Genomic DNA, 16,594 nt, shown 5'->3' with positions numbered 1-16,594 from the left:
ATTGCTAGCATAAGCATCTAACTCTATTTTTGTCCATTGTTAGATGTTAGTTTAATGATGCTATGGCATGACATGACATATGTCAAAATGTATGTAAGCTAAGATTTTAAAAAAGAGCTTTAAAAATATTATGTTTAGGCTAACATTTTGTCTCACCAGGGGCTTAGCCATCATTTCAGAAGTGACAGACAGGTCAAATACAATAATTGTATGTATTATTATAAATGCTATTTTTATTATTTTTTACAAGAAATTTTCTTATATATTACTTTTGAATTTGCTATAAGAACAATAAATAAACTGCTGGACAATCAGTGTTAATTTCGTTGACGAAGACTATGACGAAAAATATTCGTCAACTAACCTTTTTCACGGACGAAAACTAAATAAAAACTAAATAAAAAGTCAGATATGATGACGAAAAACGTGACGAAATATAACTGACACTTTAGTCAACGAATAAAAATTAGACGAAAATATATGGGAGGGACGAATGGAGAAGAGATCCAATCAGAGCGAATCTTTGAGGGTAGGTTGATCTATGCAGAAGCAGCCGAGCCATTTTAAAAAGCCGCGGCAAATGCAAGCGCAACAGCTAAACAAAGCAGCAGTTACACAGAAAAGAGAACAAAGATGAGTTTGCTCTTGGGTCGTAAATGTATCACTGATTATTTTTGTACCTACTTATGTGTAATGCTATGTTTTAATATGAGCATTTATTAAAACAGAAATGTGTATTTTAAGAATACGTTTTATAACGTGCTCCAAGCATTCAACACATCAAGTTGGCTTCAGCCCCGCGATGCGGGAAAGTTGAACTGAGCAGAGCAGCTGGTTACTCGCGTAACACTGAACCGAGCTCTCTTTCAGGACGTTTGCATCCTCCTGCACCCTGAACGAACAAATACAAATCGCATTTTAAATAAACATAAGAAAAAGCGAAAAGTGAAAGAGCTCAATTCAGCAGCGTGGCGTTCTGGTGTTCAGGGAGCAAGAGACGCGTCTCAAAGTCTTCTTGCTTTTGTACCGACAACAAATACATACTAAATATGTGGAAATACCCGTCTTGGAAAGTGTATTCGAAAAAGTCGGTAGTTATGTCTTCAGTGAAAGTAAAGCGTTGGAAAGAACTCGGATGCGTATCTTTATAATGGATGCATTTGTCTCTTAAAGTGACCGCGCCTAATTTACTAGCTCTGCTGTCAGTGTCTTTAATGTATGAAAATGAAAGTAAATCACTCACTGCTCTTGATTGAATTACTTTGTAGTTTTAACAAGAATTTGTGTAAATAGCACAAATAAAGAAATATAATGAACATACAATACAAATATAATATAGGTGGTTGTCTATTTCAATAATACTGTACTTCATCTTGAAAGAATGTCATATGCATTGCATATCAATCAGGACGAATGCATATCTTTTTCAGAGAGCATGTTTATTTTTCATTGAGAGCAGGCCTTATGTTTATTTTATAAATACCATTCCATAACAGACTGATGGAAACATTTAGTCAAGTCAACTAAGTTGACTTTGTTCTACTAAAAAAAAACTAGACTAAGACTAAAAGACTTAAGACTAGACTAAGACTAAAACTCTTATGATATTTAGTCGACTAAAACTAGACTAAGACTAAAACATTTCAGATGACTAAAATGTGACTAAAACTAAATGGTGTGTTATTCAAAAGACTAAGACTAAGACTAAATCCGAATTTGCTGTCAAAATTAACACTGTGGACAATAACCAATCATTTGTAATCTATATTTTTTTCATAATGTAAATTTGATTAAAAAAAAATTGTACACTACAAACAATGTACATTTTCTGCACAAAATAAGGTAGAAAATAAAGTCTGTACTGTAATAAATAAAATAAAATAATTTCTGTACTGTAATAAATGTCAATAAGCACCGCATAATTGATACTTTTTTTATTTTATTTATTGTCTTAACGTTTCAGTTCATTCTGCTTTTATTCAGATTAGCAAGATCACTTATTTTTCAGTTTGAACATGTCTTCATCTTATTTTTTATGAAATAAAATGTTATAGTATCAAACTTTTACTCTCCATTGGTAGATTATGTCTGTTCACTACAGCAACGAATGCTACTTTCTTTCATGCATCTAGTTATCAGATAAACCTTGCACTCTTATTTCAAGGTTGTTGTTAATGCTATTTGGTTATTTGATCAGTTTATATATATATATATATATATACACTCACACACACACACACATGCACACACACACACAACAAGTTTATGGCTTTGTTGATAAACACCACTTTTGGTTCCTTTCTTTTTAAGAGTGTTAGGTTCTAGAAATGCGCAAATTATTTAAATAAAACTTCAACAAGGGTCTGATAGTGAAAAATAATTTCCCTTTGATAACAAATGTTGTTATCCAACGCACTATTACAGAAAATGATTACACCTCAAAATCTAGGAATTGCATCTGACAAGCCCAAAGACACCAGCAGACACAAGGGGACTCTTTCAATCTTCTTATAGCGATAATGAACAGTAAAAATTGGGAAAGCCCAGGCCAGCAAAATCCTGGCTGCGATTCGCTGGCTGTTTATTGTTGCTTAATGAAAAACAATTTATCTAAATCACCGCCCCAGAGGATTCATAGTTAAAGCTTGTGGAGAGAGGGGTGGGATTTTTGTCAGTGACAAATGCACCACTGTTTTTCCAATTCAAATCCAGTTGAGGGAAGAAAACAGCCATTTAGTGTGGATGGAGGCGAGAGAAAGAGCGAGAAGATAGAGGTGAGGTGGTTTCAAGCTTACGTTTGGTTACTAAATATTCTCATGTCTAGATGTCAACCATAACTGTGCACACTTAAATTAATATTGCCCTGGAATGCTTTAGAGCCTATTTGGTTTCATTGAAAGATCGAAGACACATCAACATATCTTTTCAAGCAGTAAAAATCCATAATGAAAATGTGTGCAACTGTTCTTAGCACTGTAATAATCCTCAAATGACAGAGCACACAGTGCCTGGCTTTCAGGTGCGAGCCCATTTAACGAGCAGGCAGACATACTTCCCCTTTCAATGAGATCAGATGCAACCGCCCAGTCAAACATGAGCATAAAAAGAAACACTTTCCATAATGCAACGCATTCAGTACCAGAATAGTTTTGCATTTGTGTTTTAATTAGCATCCACAGATTTTCCTCTGAGCATACATATAACCAGAACCAATTTAAGAGGAGTTTGGAAGCTAAGCCAAAGTCAGTGCTAATGTGGAACTACTGTAGTTAGCTCACGCTCATTATTATTCAATTTAGAATGGAATTAATGGTCAACCTTGACCTAGTATGAGCTTCAGTTGGTGGTGTAATGCCTAGGAATATTTCACTTAAAAAAATGTAATTACACGAAAAAAAAAAAAAAGTAATACGAGTGATTTTTATTGTTTGTGTGAAAAGTTTTTTTTTTTTTTAAATGTTGTTGACTGAGCTAAGGTACAGGGTGCCAGATAGCAAGTTCACTAAGAAATTGAAATGCCTAAAATGTTAAAGCTAATAATTATAGTTTCCCCCAACAATAAAAACTACAGATCCCTGATTGTTTAAAGGTTCACTGAATTCATATTTACAAATGTTTTAATAGACTATTATTTTATAATAGACTATTATTTTATATGTCAGACCTTACAGGGTTAACCTTTGTGCCTTTCTATCTTTTCTTAGATAATGGTGCTGACTGACCCAGAGTTTGAAAGCAGTGTTCTCATCAGCTCGGATGAAGGTGCCAGTTATCAGAAGTACCGCTTGAACTTCTTCGTCTTAAGTCTTCTTTTCCATCACACACAAGAGGACTGGGCTTTGGCTTACAGTCACGATCAAAAGGTAAGCCTGGCAGTGTAAAAAAAGAAAACAAAAATAGCCAACAGTGGTAAATATCAAAACTGATCAAATTCACTTAATGAACATTCCTGGTCTTATTAATGATGCTTCATCAGTTCATGTAATTCCAAATATAAACGTTCCAAAACAGGGTTTTCACAGCAATGCAGTAGATAGAAGAAGATAGAAGAAAAATGTTCTAATCTTTCTAAACGTGTGTATGTGTGTGTGTGTGTATATATATATATATATATATATATATATATATATATATATATATATATATATATATATATATATATGCGCGTGTGTGTGTGTCTGTGTGGGTGTGGGTGTGTGAAATAACCATTAAGACACTGTTTTATCAAACAAACATATAGAATGGCTATATTTTGGTATTTAATCCATTTCTCCTATTAATTCTCTGTAGATAAAAATAATATCTGGCTCTACCATTTTTTCTCACTGAATAGCGATTAGAGAGTGAACAGTAAGTGAACAGTGACTGGAGTTTTGTGCTTCTTTAAACTACATGGCTGGTTTATATAAGGCTGAATATTTTTAGGCATGATATTTAGTTGGCAACGGTGACTGTTTCTTAATTTAATTAATTAATTTAGTATTCTTGAATGTTTCTCAAATGAAATACATTCTGTGGAATGCTGAAAATGTAATAATCATTTACCAAGGACAAACCCGGCCATGAGAAAGAAATATAAAGAGAGCAAAAATACATACTTTTAACTTTTAACTTTTAAAGGTTCCTTTCATTTGGCAGTGATTCATATTCGTAGTCAGCCCATAAAGAAAACCCAATAAAGAGTGTGTGAAGTGTATATAAATATATACATGTATCAAAAGCATATATCATTGTCCACACTTTTAATCTGTCTTTTGTTGAAATATGAATTATAGGAATTTATGTTGTTTATAGTTTCTGAATGTACAGTACGTCTATATATATTTACAATACTGCTAGAAAACATTAAATTAACCAAAAGTTATAAATAAAGACAATTATAATGTTACGACAACATGCATTAGTGGCTACAAAATATTTCTATATAATAAGAAAAATGCTTTTCATTTGACATATTTATATGTACATCAAAGTATCCTGAAAAAAGTAGTTTTATAAAACTATTAAGCAGCACAAATGTTTTCAACATTGATGATTCTTGAGCAGCAAATTAGCATATTAGAATGATTTCTGAAGGATCATGTGAGACTGAATTAATGATGCTGAAAATTCAGCTTTGATCGCATGAATAAACTACATTTTAAAACAGTTGTTTCAAATTGTGGTGACATTTCAATATTACCGTATTTATGATCAAATGTCAATGTTGAGCATTCTTTCAAAAACATTAACAAATCTGAAACATTCGGTTAATGTTCTAGGCATGGGTGTAAAAAGACAAATCATGCTGTTCTTGTCGAATCAGCCACTGGTTCTTTTCACTTCTGTCTCTAAACTTTTAGAGGTGAAACATTGAACATCTCAGTCAATAGTCTCTGCACTTTCCATAATGATGTTATCCAGAGCCATACTGAAATGTGCATGGAGACAGTAATGCTTACTCGTTCAAAACATGACACACATTAATGCTGTGGTGACATTGCACTAGTGTCTCATTTTCTGAAACGAAAAGGGGTGGCTGACACTGTGTCCAGACTCATCACAGGCAGAGCAGAGCTGTGGATTAGGTCAACACCTGAAGCAGTGTCTAATAGAGAGGTGTCAGGCAGGCCAGGTCCACTCGTTGATGATTCATTAAAAGCAGATGGTGGTTTAGGCCCAGCTCTCTCCCTTTCCTCAGAAGAACACCAGCTCAGGCTTCTTACGTAAAGGGGCCTCTGGGAATCTGACAAAAGACATAGCAATTGATCCCTGCCCACCCTCTCAGTATGTTTAACTGAGGTTTCATTGACCAGCAAACGTCCACAAAAGCCATTCAGTGTCTTTAAAGAAACGGATAGCTGGCTCTAAACGGCTGGCTTTATGCAACAGTAAGGAAGCAATATGATCTTTTTCTAATAAGGTGTGTGTGTGTGTGTGCACTTGGATGGGATAAATGCAGAGCACTAATACAGAGTATGTCATGCCACTTCACTTTACCTAAAGTACACCAAACAAAGCCTCACTAAATTTGATGCACTTAGTCTGCTTTGATTAAAGGAAATATTTATAATGGAAGTGAATGGGTCCACATTTTTTAAGATTAAAAGTGCCAAAAATGTAAAATTAACCCATAAATTACTTACCCTCGATTCACCCTTTGTAGTGAATTGATGCATTTTTTGTAAGAAAAAAATATCCATATTCAAAATATGCCAATAGCCAGTGACTTCCATTGCAAGAAAAAATAAAAATAAATACCATGCAAGTCAATGGCTACTGTCAAATGTTAACAGCTTTGGTTGCCAACATTCTTTAAAATATCTTCTTTTGTTTTCAACACAAGAAAGAAACTCTTGAAAGGTTTGAAGGGTGAATAAATGATAATTGGAGGGTGAAAGAATTAACATTTTATGGTGAACTATGAACTAAGGCTTCCTATGGTGCATTTTGTTTACATCTCATGCTACACTATTGAAACATTAATGGATTAGCCCCATTTACATTGACAAAAGGACAACAACAAGATTATTATTATTATTATTATTATTATTATTATTATTATTATTATTATTATTATTATTATTATTATTATTTAATCAACATTATGCCACAAGTGTAAATTGAGCTGGTTGAAGATGGAATTTATTTATTTATTATTTTTAAACAATGATTTACTATTTAATTTTAAGACTCACTTAAAGCACTGTTGAAACATCTGTTTCAGCTATCTCAGATAATCTTTATTAAGAAAAAACAAACTCTTAAAAAGCTTTTTGAGAGGCTTCTGACCTTGGTAGGCTACAAACAAAAGTTTTTTAAATTAATTTCACATTTGTCCAAATTCATTATAGGTTTCTTGTTAAAAACAATTCAGGAATAAATCTATCTAGTACTGTGGTCTTAACCAGACAGAATGTTTTAGTCATTTGCTGGAAACATGGAGTCAAGGTTCAAGGCTGGTTATATAGCAAGCATTTTTATCCTTTGTCATTTACAAACTATCTAACCCAAACTGTTGTCTGTGTACCCTAACAAACTAACATTTTTACTAGAAATATTTATAAAAGCAAATATTTCAGTGTCATATTAGATATTTCTATTTTCTTTCTGGAGGGCCCTTAAAAGTGTTTTTTTTTCTGCTGCCTTTGACGTCACAACTCAAAATAGCTGCTAATAAAGTGCTTGAGGGCTGTTTATGTTCTTGTGGTGCCATGAGTCCACCAGAGCGTTCCTTACCTGGAACATATGTTTGGTGTGCAAATCTTCCAGCTTTGGGTGTTTGTCTGGAAGAGCCCAGCACTGATTCACCAGTAGCATAGAGTTGAGAATAGAATTCAGCTGCTAAATTACGCATAGCAGATGGTTGGGAGATGACAAAACTTTCATTATCCTTCAGGCACAACACTGGCTTGTGCTGTCTAATCCTCCATTTTAAATGGAAGAAAAATGTATCATCAATGTCTCTACTAAGAAATTCAGCTGTTGTGTCTTCTTGTTGCAGGAGTTGCCTAAACAAATGACAAAATAAATTACACCCACATTCTATCATACCAGCATTTTACTCTCAATAACAGACATGTCAGTCTCAAAGTTCGCTATAGCGTCAGATTTATCGTGCCTGTTAAATGAGATTAAAAAGAATTCATTTCAGCTTCAGTGTCCTTGGATCACTGCAATATTCATATACTTGTTTGTTTTGTCATGCTGTTTATATCACATTTTTAATGTTGTTCTTATAGGCTGTTTTATGCACCCACACTACAAAAGGAATGTACTGACATATTTTATAAGATGAAACGTCTTTAATTGATATTACCCAACATTTCTGCCATATGTATGTACATAAACTGACAGTCACCACTGATAAGATCCTACTAAATATTGTAGAAATGTAATTTGTTAATTTGTTTTGCACTGCTTTGCAGTGATTTATATCATAAAAGGTGCTATACAAATAAACTTGAATTGAATTGAATTGAATTGAATTGAACTGAAATGTGCAATTTGACATTCTCTCTAATCTGACAAATGATATAATGACACATTATATTTTACAATGTTCCAATTGTTTGTTGTATTTTTAAACAAATAAAACTGAGCATAAGCGACTATATATATATGTATATATATGTATATATATAGTATATATATATATATATATATATATATATATATATATATATATATATATGCATGTGTGTGTGTGTGTGTGTGTGCGTGTGTGTGTGTGTGTCCGTGCGTGCGTGCGTGCGTGTGTGTGTGTGTGTGTTTATGAGTACACACCTATGACCATATCAGGCAGGTGAAATATCATAAAAACTCAAGTATTGTGTTTGTTATCATTCAACAGAATGACATTTGATGGGAGACTTTCTCTCCACCAGTGACCTCTTATATCTTACTTTTATCTTTAACGTTTGACAATAAAATACTGAATCTGCTCTCAGTGTTAAGAATTTTTAATAAAAATATTTGGATTAGATCCATTTATGGAATCCTCCAAAATGAATACAGCACCAGAGAGATGCTGTGATGTTCCAGGATAAAAGCGGATTTCTTATGAGAGCTTGTTGCTTTGTTTCATCAAGAAAAGCATTAATCTGTTCAGCTAGGGGCATGTCATTGTGAGCTACTTCTGGAAAGTCTGACATATCAGATAAACATTCTGGTTTACCACCGTGATTCACTTGAAACATCTTTTGTGTCTTGTCTTATGGAATCTAAATCAAACACCTGCCTTCCAAAAGAAAGAGCATGTTACATTGTCAGATTTTTGTATCCTGATATATAATTTTTTTCATAATATTTTTTTAGAGATGTACTAAGAAGAATGCACTAAAAGAAAGTATGCCCTTAAAAAGTTGTTTTTGCTAAAAACACCCACTCCAAGCATGGCCCTTTCTGAAATAAAGAGATAGACAGGGAAAATAGTAGGCCTAAGCATGTGAAAAAGAGTGTGAAAGAATTTGTGCATATTGAGCAATTTATGTAACTGGCTGTTTTCCGAATGGAATATTACTTACAGTGCAGTATGTAACGTTCACTGCACTGCTTATCAAGAGTGAGTAATCTTGTTCGTGATGAGTGCTAATATTCAGAATAAAACAAAAAGGTATAAGTTTAATAAAACAAGAATAAACAAGAAGTTAATATCGACAGACTTACTTTTTAGACACAATATTGCCAGTTACTTTGTCAGCTTTTTGCTCTGCCAACAAAAATCATTCCAAACAAAGTGGACTTTCTGAACAAATCGATTGAGTGAATGATTCATTGGCTCACTTATATTTGTTGTTACTTCTCACTTGTTTTGAACCTGAAAAGTGTGCCAGAACAATTTTTTTTAAATTAATGACTAATGTATACAGAAACTTTTTGACCCCCCCCCCCCCCCCCCCACAGAAAAAATAATAACTGACTAACCACACTCACTGAAACTACAGTACTATGTTACTGTTGAGTATCAGAACTAACCAATGTACAACTGTAAATAATACACCCATTATATTTGAATGAAAATAATATTTGATCATTCTGAAATCAGTATACATTGTGAAAATAGCACGAGTAGTGTGCCATTCCAAACAAGGTCTTATTTTTGTATGTGTGTTCCGGCAACATATATGTGTGTCTGTGACCTTTTTGCTCCCAGAGTACTCAGCATCAGTCTCTGTGGACATATAAAACACATCAACCATATTCAAACCCCAGTCACATCGTCAGTCCTGTAGTTCTCCAGCTCTCTGACCTCTCCCCTGGGGTGGCTACCTCGTGAGGCGGCTCGTAAAAGCCTGTGGATAACTCCTCAGGTGCTCCCTGACCTCCCGCATCATTCACAAAGCTGGAAATACCTCCCCAGAGAGACAGAGAGAGAGAGAGAGAGAGAGAGAGAGAGAGAGAGAGAGTTGACAGAGGAAAACAGATTGAGAGATTGAGCAAGACGATCGCGGGGAGGGAGGAATGGAAACATAGGAATTCATGCCATGCTTTCCAGAACGATACAGGGATAATTAGAAGAGACACAGCTGGAGTGATACTGTATATGTCCTGGGTGTGATTATGATCTCAGTGGGGATTTTTAAGTATTTTAGGCCAAATGTGAATTTTAAAATTATGTATTCACAAAATAATTACACTATGTAAAACAGAGTGTTTACATATATGGGGGAATTCAAAGTACATGAAATATTGCATTTTGTAATTAAAATAATGCATGTAGTCATGACTTCAAGAGAGTTGTTTATTTATTTTTAGGTATTTTAGGCCTTTTTTAAATTTGGTTTCACAAAATAACTATGCTATTTAAAGCTGAGTATTAAAATATATATATTTAAGTACATTCAGTTATTATGTTCTATTATGTTATGGTATTATTTAATTAAAGTAACGCATATAATCTTGACTTCCATATTTTTTAGGTCTTTGTTTTAAAACCAAATAAAATAAAAAATATTTAAATTATTTAATTATTTTAAATGATTGTTTAACAAAACAATTATTCTATTTAAAGCATTATATTTAATACAAAAATATAATTAACATTAAATTATAACATTTTATAATTAATTGTACTATTATACTAAAGTACATTTGGGGCAGACATGGCCTAATGGTTAGAGAGTTAGAATTGTAATCCAAAGGTCATGGGTTCAAGTAGTAGTCTACTACTACTACTAATAACATAAATTACAATAATTACATTTACATAATGTGTGATTAAAATAATACATAAATAATTACAAAACATTGATCATTATTATTATTACACTACAATGTTCCACCCCCCAAAAATACAAAATAAATAAATAAAATAAACAAATACAAATTTCCATGAATGAATGAATGAATGAATGAATGCATTATGCTGCCTCAATATTTTGAGGCTTATCCGCCGCTTTCTTACAGTTTAGAAAAAAAGGTAAATTCTATTATTTTCAAATAAATCTATATAACCATGATCTACCTTTTCTTAAAATGCATATTTACCCATTCAGTGTCCCATATTTCCAGTCTCTACTCTGTATACAGGTCAGGTTTTATCTAGAGCAAGTTTTCACCGTTTGTCTACGTTCTCTTATTTATGCCGCTTTCATCCTCTCAGCTTTAGTTCTGAGATGAGCTTTGGTCTCTACCGCATTCCAAGTCCTAGATTCACATCGAAGGGCAGCTTACAACAGCACTTTATATGCTGTCAGTCTGACAGTGCAGGGTAAAGGTCTATAGTAGCTCAGACAGATCTTTAAAGAGCCAAGCCTGCACAACAGTGAAGAAACACAGAACGCTGTTAAGTGAAACGGGGCTCTGGATCGTACGGTTCTCTGGGGATTTTCCCAGCCCCCTTAATTGACTGGCCAACAGTGAATCAGCAAATAATGTGAAATATCTGACAAGGACTCAATGCCAGCGGAGTTAGCTGGCATGACATGAGAGAGTCTCAACTATTCATTGGTAGACAAACAGAGCTTTCCCTACAATGCACTTCAAAGCGACAGAAGAATAACATGTCTTGCGATGCATTGACTGTTACACAACAGTACAAGTACAACAGCTCCTCTTTGGATATCTCCCCATGGGGTGCATATTTAAAAATGAATGTACTCATCTTTGAGTCAATTAGCATAACTTCCAGCCATCACCCCCCCCCCCCCCCCCCCCAAAAAAAAAGAACTTGGTCATTCAAATGATATGTTAATTTAATGTTACATCAGGCTGACCTTCACCAGTGTGCACTTGCATCAGTGTGATTTTTAGATTTGTTTTTCTTCCTTTGATTTTGCTTCCTTTCATAGGTCACATGTTTTTGTATTTGTTTTTTTTTTTAGGTGTGGGGGGGGGGGGGGGGGGGCTGGAAGTTACGCTAATCGATTTAGAACAGATGGGTGAGTCATTGTATTACAACCCATCAGTTGAGGACTACTGGTTTAAAAGAAAGTCTTACATGTTCACTTTTTTTAATATATCTTTTAAACAGGAATACTTCATTTGATTGACAATATCATCGTAAGTAGTATTAGCTTGCTGCATATAAGCAGAACCTGTCAAGTCCTGATGTTGTGTAGGCCAGTAAACAACACTGCATACCCATCCGCCAAGGCATTCAGCCATGTACTGTATATACAACTATTAAAGTTTTCCTTTTCAAACTGTGACATACGCATAACATCTCCTGCTGAACCAGTCCATGATTATCAGAGAAAGATGACTTTTGCTTTTAGTGGGAACATTAGCTAGCAAGTTGTTACACAGGCGGAGACACGCTGTCAATCTAATGCCATGGCCTTTTCACTGCGGGAGAATAAAACAGCGTGTGAGAGGCGCCACAGATCAATCGCTGTGACAAGTTCGCCCTTAATGGCTGTACAGATTACAGATGATTGACACTAGCATAACCACTCATCACACTTTAATTACAGGGCCTAGGATGGCATCACATCCACTGAGAGAGCTGTTGGAGGGCATGTTTCAATACATACTTATGTGTCTGTTGTAAGAAATTGTGATACCGCACACACTCAATTTCTAGACCTATACAGCTAATAAAATATTGGAGAGGTGTCAGGAAGTCCAGAGAGAATTTATACATTTATAATGTTACGTTTTTATTTTTAATCCTTCATGAATTGGTGAATCAGCAAACTTTAAAATAATCATTGTTTTAATACACTGTTAAAAAAGTGGCAAATAAGCATAGAAAAACAATATTCACATGAAACCACTTTACTTTAGAATTTTCAGTTTAATTCAATGTGTAACTTATGGAATGCGGTTTCCACCTTATATATATATATATATATATATATATATATATATATATATATATATATATATATATATATATATATATTCTGTTTATATCTAACGGTTCTTGGTTTTCTCAAAATATTACTATATAAGTTGGAATTGTGAGAAAAAATTGTGAGATATATATATATATATATATATATATATATATATATATATATATATATATATATATATATATATATATATAAACCTTTTGGCCATGACTGTAGAATAAACCGCACACTGATAATAAAGACAACAGCAGTCACTGAGGCATACAATATTAGTTGCTGTGGCAAAGCTGTGCTTGTATTAACTAATAAGCAACAGATATAAATAAACTTGAGAAGATGTTACATCTGCAAAGTTTTCCAGATTGTTTTTTTCTTCCGTGCTTGCCGTGGAGGATGCAGATGAAAAAGACAGGCAGATGAGAATGTACGCCTGTTGAATCTCTGAAGAATGCAGCCACACATCTGCAACTCAATTGCACCTTGAAATAAAGGAAGCATGGCTACCATTAAAGTTATATTAGGGTTCCCTATGAAGTGATTTGCTTTATGGAAAAAAATCTAATAAAAATGCCAAGAGACAGATGGAACAACACTTTGGTTGGACTGAGAAATCATATGCTTGTGTTTTGAGCTTAGCAGATGGTGCATTGTGGTTAAAATGCAGCAAAAACGAAAGGCGTTAGAAGCTGCAGTAGAAACACTGATAAACAAATGGGTTCTTTAGCGATTTGAAATCAATGAAGCTCTTTGGTATAATGTGTATTTGGAGTGTGTGATTACTGCACTTGTTAAATTTCATGGAAAATCTGCTATTTATTTTGTGTCTGGTTTCATATTTAAATTGCATCCCGTAAAACCGTTCATGGTTGCTCGGATTCAGGAGAATTTGCAGTGTGCACGCTATAACATTAGGCTAATGCAACACTTGTAAGATTTTATGAAGTAATTGTGTGTAATTTAGGGTGACATGATTGGGGTTTAAAATGGTAAGTTATATTTTATTAAGAAAAATATCTGTGCTTTATTCAGCTCCTTCATACATTATCTACTTGCAGTGAGGCTTGTTTTCAAATAAAAGCATATTTCTGATGAAGACTGGCGATCCTTGCCCTTGTTAGATAATTTTCAGCCTTCTGAGAATTCATATCTCCAGTGGGCACGTTGCTTTTTCATCTGTGCGCTGACCTTTTGTTTTTATTATTATTATTATTTTTACCTGACCAGTTCTCTTAAAGATGCGAGCTGTCATTTAGCTTATGTCATCTTAGATAATAACTGCTGGAAGGGTGTGAGTGTTAGGCAGAGAGAGAGTGAGGGAGAGTGTGTGTGAGAGAGAGAGAGAGGGAGACAGAGAGACAGAGAGAACGAGATTGGAGAACATGCTGTGAGGCATATTAAAAAGTACAAAAAGTAAAGGTAGATGAAAACATTCAGACAGGACTGTTTAACGTGTTTTTGAATGCAATAATGAAATCAGTAAGAACTCCTTCAGGTTCTAATTGATTCGCTGCTGCCTTTTAATAGTTAAGAGCCTTTTTGAAGCTGATCTGAAAATACTAATACCCCCAAAATCAATTTAAACATAGATTCTAATTTCATGTACTGTGATCCCTCTTATACCCACTCTAATGGTTTCTGAAAAGGTAAACTGTGATATTTGACATGATCAAAGTGAAATGTTTTGCTAATATTCCTCTTATATTTTTCTATTTGTTTACATGTGTTTTCAAATTCACCCAATATTTCTTTATTATTATTATTATTATTATTATTATTATTATTATTATTTTCCTGTGGCTGCAAAATATTGTCTTTCATTATTTTGCAGAATTTATTAATCAATTAAGATGTTATGAAGTAATTGCATGTAATTTAGTGTGCCATAATTGGATTATTTTAATTGAGTATGATTTTTTTTTTTTTTTTTTTCTTTTTTTTTTTTTTTTGTGGGAAAGTTCCCATATATTTGAGTGCCTATTTAAACATGGCTGAAAATCATCTAATTCAGCTGCTTACTTAGTAATGCAGTTTTCTTACATTTAACACCATATCATATATTCACTTTTTGCTAGGCATAGGGTGGGACATATTAAGCCCACAGTGACAGTCTTTTGGTGCTGTGTTGCTCAAATGCTTCACCTCTGCTCTGTCACGCTTTCTGTATTATTCCTACATTGTGCCTACATTTCTGAACCTGTCATCACAGTTTGCCATCAAAGACCACACGGGCTGTAGACAAGACTGACATTTACTTGCACAAACAGGAGCAGCTTGGTGTCACCACACTGTAGAGACGACAAAATGAAGACTCCCAAAGTGTAAAACAAATACCTCTTAATGTGCACACCTTTACAGCAGTACACATGTATTGTCCATGGTTTTAAAGTAGCTCAATTGTTAGAGCACTGCGCTATCAAGTGCAAGGTTGTGCGGTTCGATTCCCCGGGAACATATGATATGTAAAAATTGATAGCCTGAATGCACTGTAAGTCGCTTTGGATAAATGCATAAATTTTATTGAACTTAAAGGGATAGCTCACCCAAAAATGAAAATGCGACATTCCAAACCTATTTGATTTTTTTTCTTCTTCTTCTTCCTGTTCAACACAAAAGAAGAAGTTTTAAGAATGTTGGTAACCAAAGTGTTTCGGCTGACTTCCATTAAATGCACAAAAATATAACGGTCAATGCGAACCAAAAATGCTTGGTTCATTTTGGGGTAGACTATCCTTTTTACTCTCTAAAAACTCTCTGTACTGCTGCTTTAATTATTGTTCCACCATAAGCATGTAGATGGATGGCATAAGAGTTCAATCAGTGGATGTTAAGTAGAATTTCTAACTCACAAACTCTAGATGAAATAATATGCATGTACAGTATTGCAGCAATGTTGCATCAATGTTTTCTAGAGGTTTTGTTTATGATATCATTTAAAATGGATAAAAGGGAAATATTTTTCTTCATTAGAAACATTGACATGCATGTATGTCTGGCTAAGGCCACCCAAGCAAATTATGGTTAAAGGTATCGCTATACTTAAAGGTCACTTCCTTAAGGGTTAGTGAGAATCCATCGCAGTGCTTGCTCAGCATCTGGGAACCATCCAACAGCAAGGTAAACACTTCAACCATGAGAAGTCTTTTAAGAAGTGGAGTGGAAAGGCTTGTTGCAGCTAAGAAACCGTTCTTGCAGAAAGCCAGCTAGCTGAGGATATTACAGTAGCTATGCCAAAGTCCATGAAGCGCAGATTGGCAACCAATGACAGAAAGTCCTGTAAAGGACAAATCTGAACATTTCTGATTCACAAAGACGAGTTTTTGAGATGCGTGGCGATGTCTGCAGTCTTCTGTGACGCATATGGCATATTTATCTTGGTTTGGATTGCAGCAGAAGTCAAAAACAAGGAATTTCATCATGCCTTGCTGTTCCTTGAAAGTGTTTTGTTTTGGGCAAAGTGACTGATGGCAAAAGCTTCATTTTTCAACAACATTACAAGCTCCAACACTACAATCTTATCATATATTATAATACTACAATCGTATTATATATTTTAACTAAGACCTACTTTGAGTGAATGTTACCAGCCACATAATGCCTTATCCCCAGTATTACTAAAACCGTGTGGGATTGATTTGATAACGAAACAAATTAAGTAAAAAAAAATATATATATATATGTATATATATATATATATATATATGAAAATAAAAAATCCTAAGAATCCTGCAAGAAACATAGAGTATTTTGTTTTAGTGTTGCTTTCCAAGGGAAGTCTAAAGTATGGGGTCAGTAAAGAAATCTAAAATATGAATAAA

General features: G+C 34.1%; 1 protein-coding gene across 1 annotated transcript in view; it reads left to right on the top strand.

Moving 5' to 3' along the window:
• The window catches only part of LOC128017734 (VPS10 domain-containing receptor SorCS3-like), a 179,691-nt gene that overhangs the window by 92,058 nt on the left and 71,039 nt on the right, over nt 1-16,594 (top strand). The window contains exon 4 of the mRNA XM_052603204.1: nt 3,705-3,863. Coding sequence (XP_052459164.1) covers nt 3,705-3,863 — 159 coding nt within the window. The remainder of the gene's footprint in view (nt 1-3,704; nt 3,864-16,594) is intronic.

Source organism: Carassius gibelio, chromosome A1 (assembly GCF_023724105.1).
Source record: "Carassius gibelio isolate Cgi1373 ecotype wild population from Czech Republic chromosome A1, carGib1.2-hapl.c, whole genome shotgun sequence".
Taxonomy (NCBI): domain Eukaryota; kingdom Metazoa; phylum Chordata; class Actinopteri; order Cypriniformes; family Cyprinidae; genus Carassius; species Carassius gibelio.
This window is presented reverse-complemented; position numbering and strand designations above follow the sequence as displayed.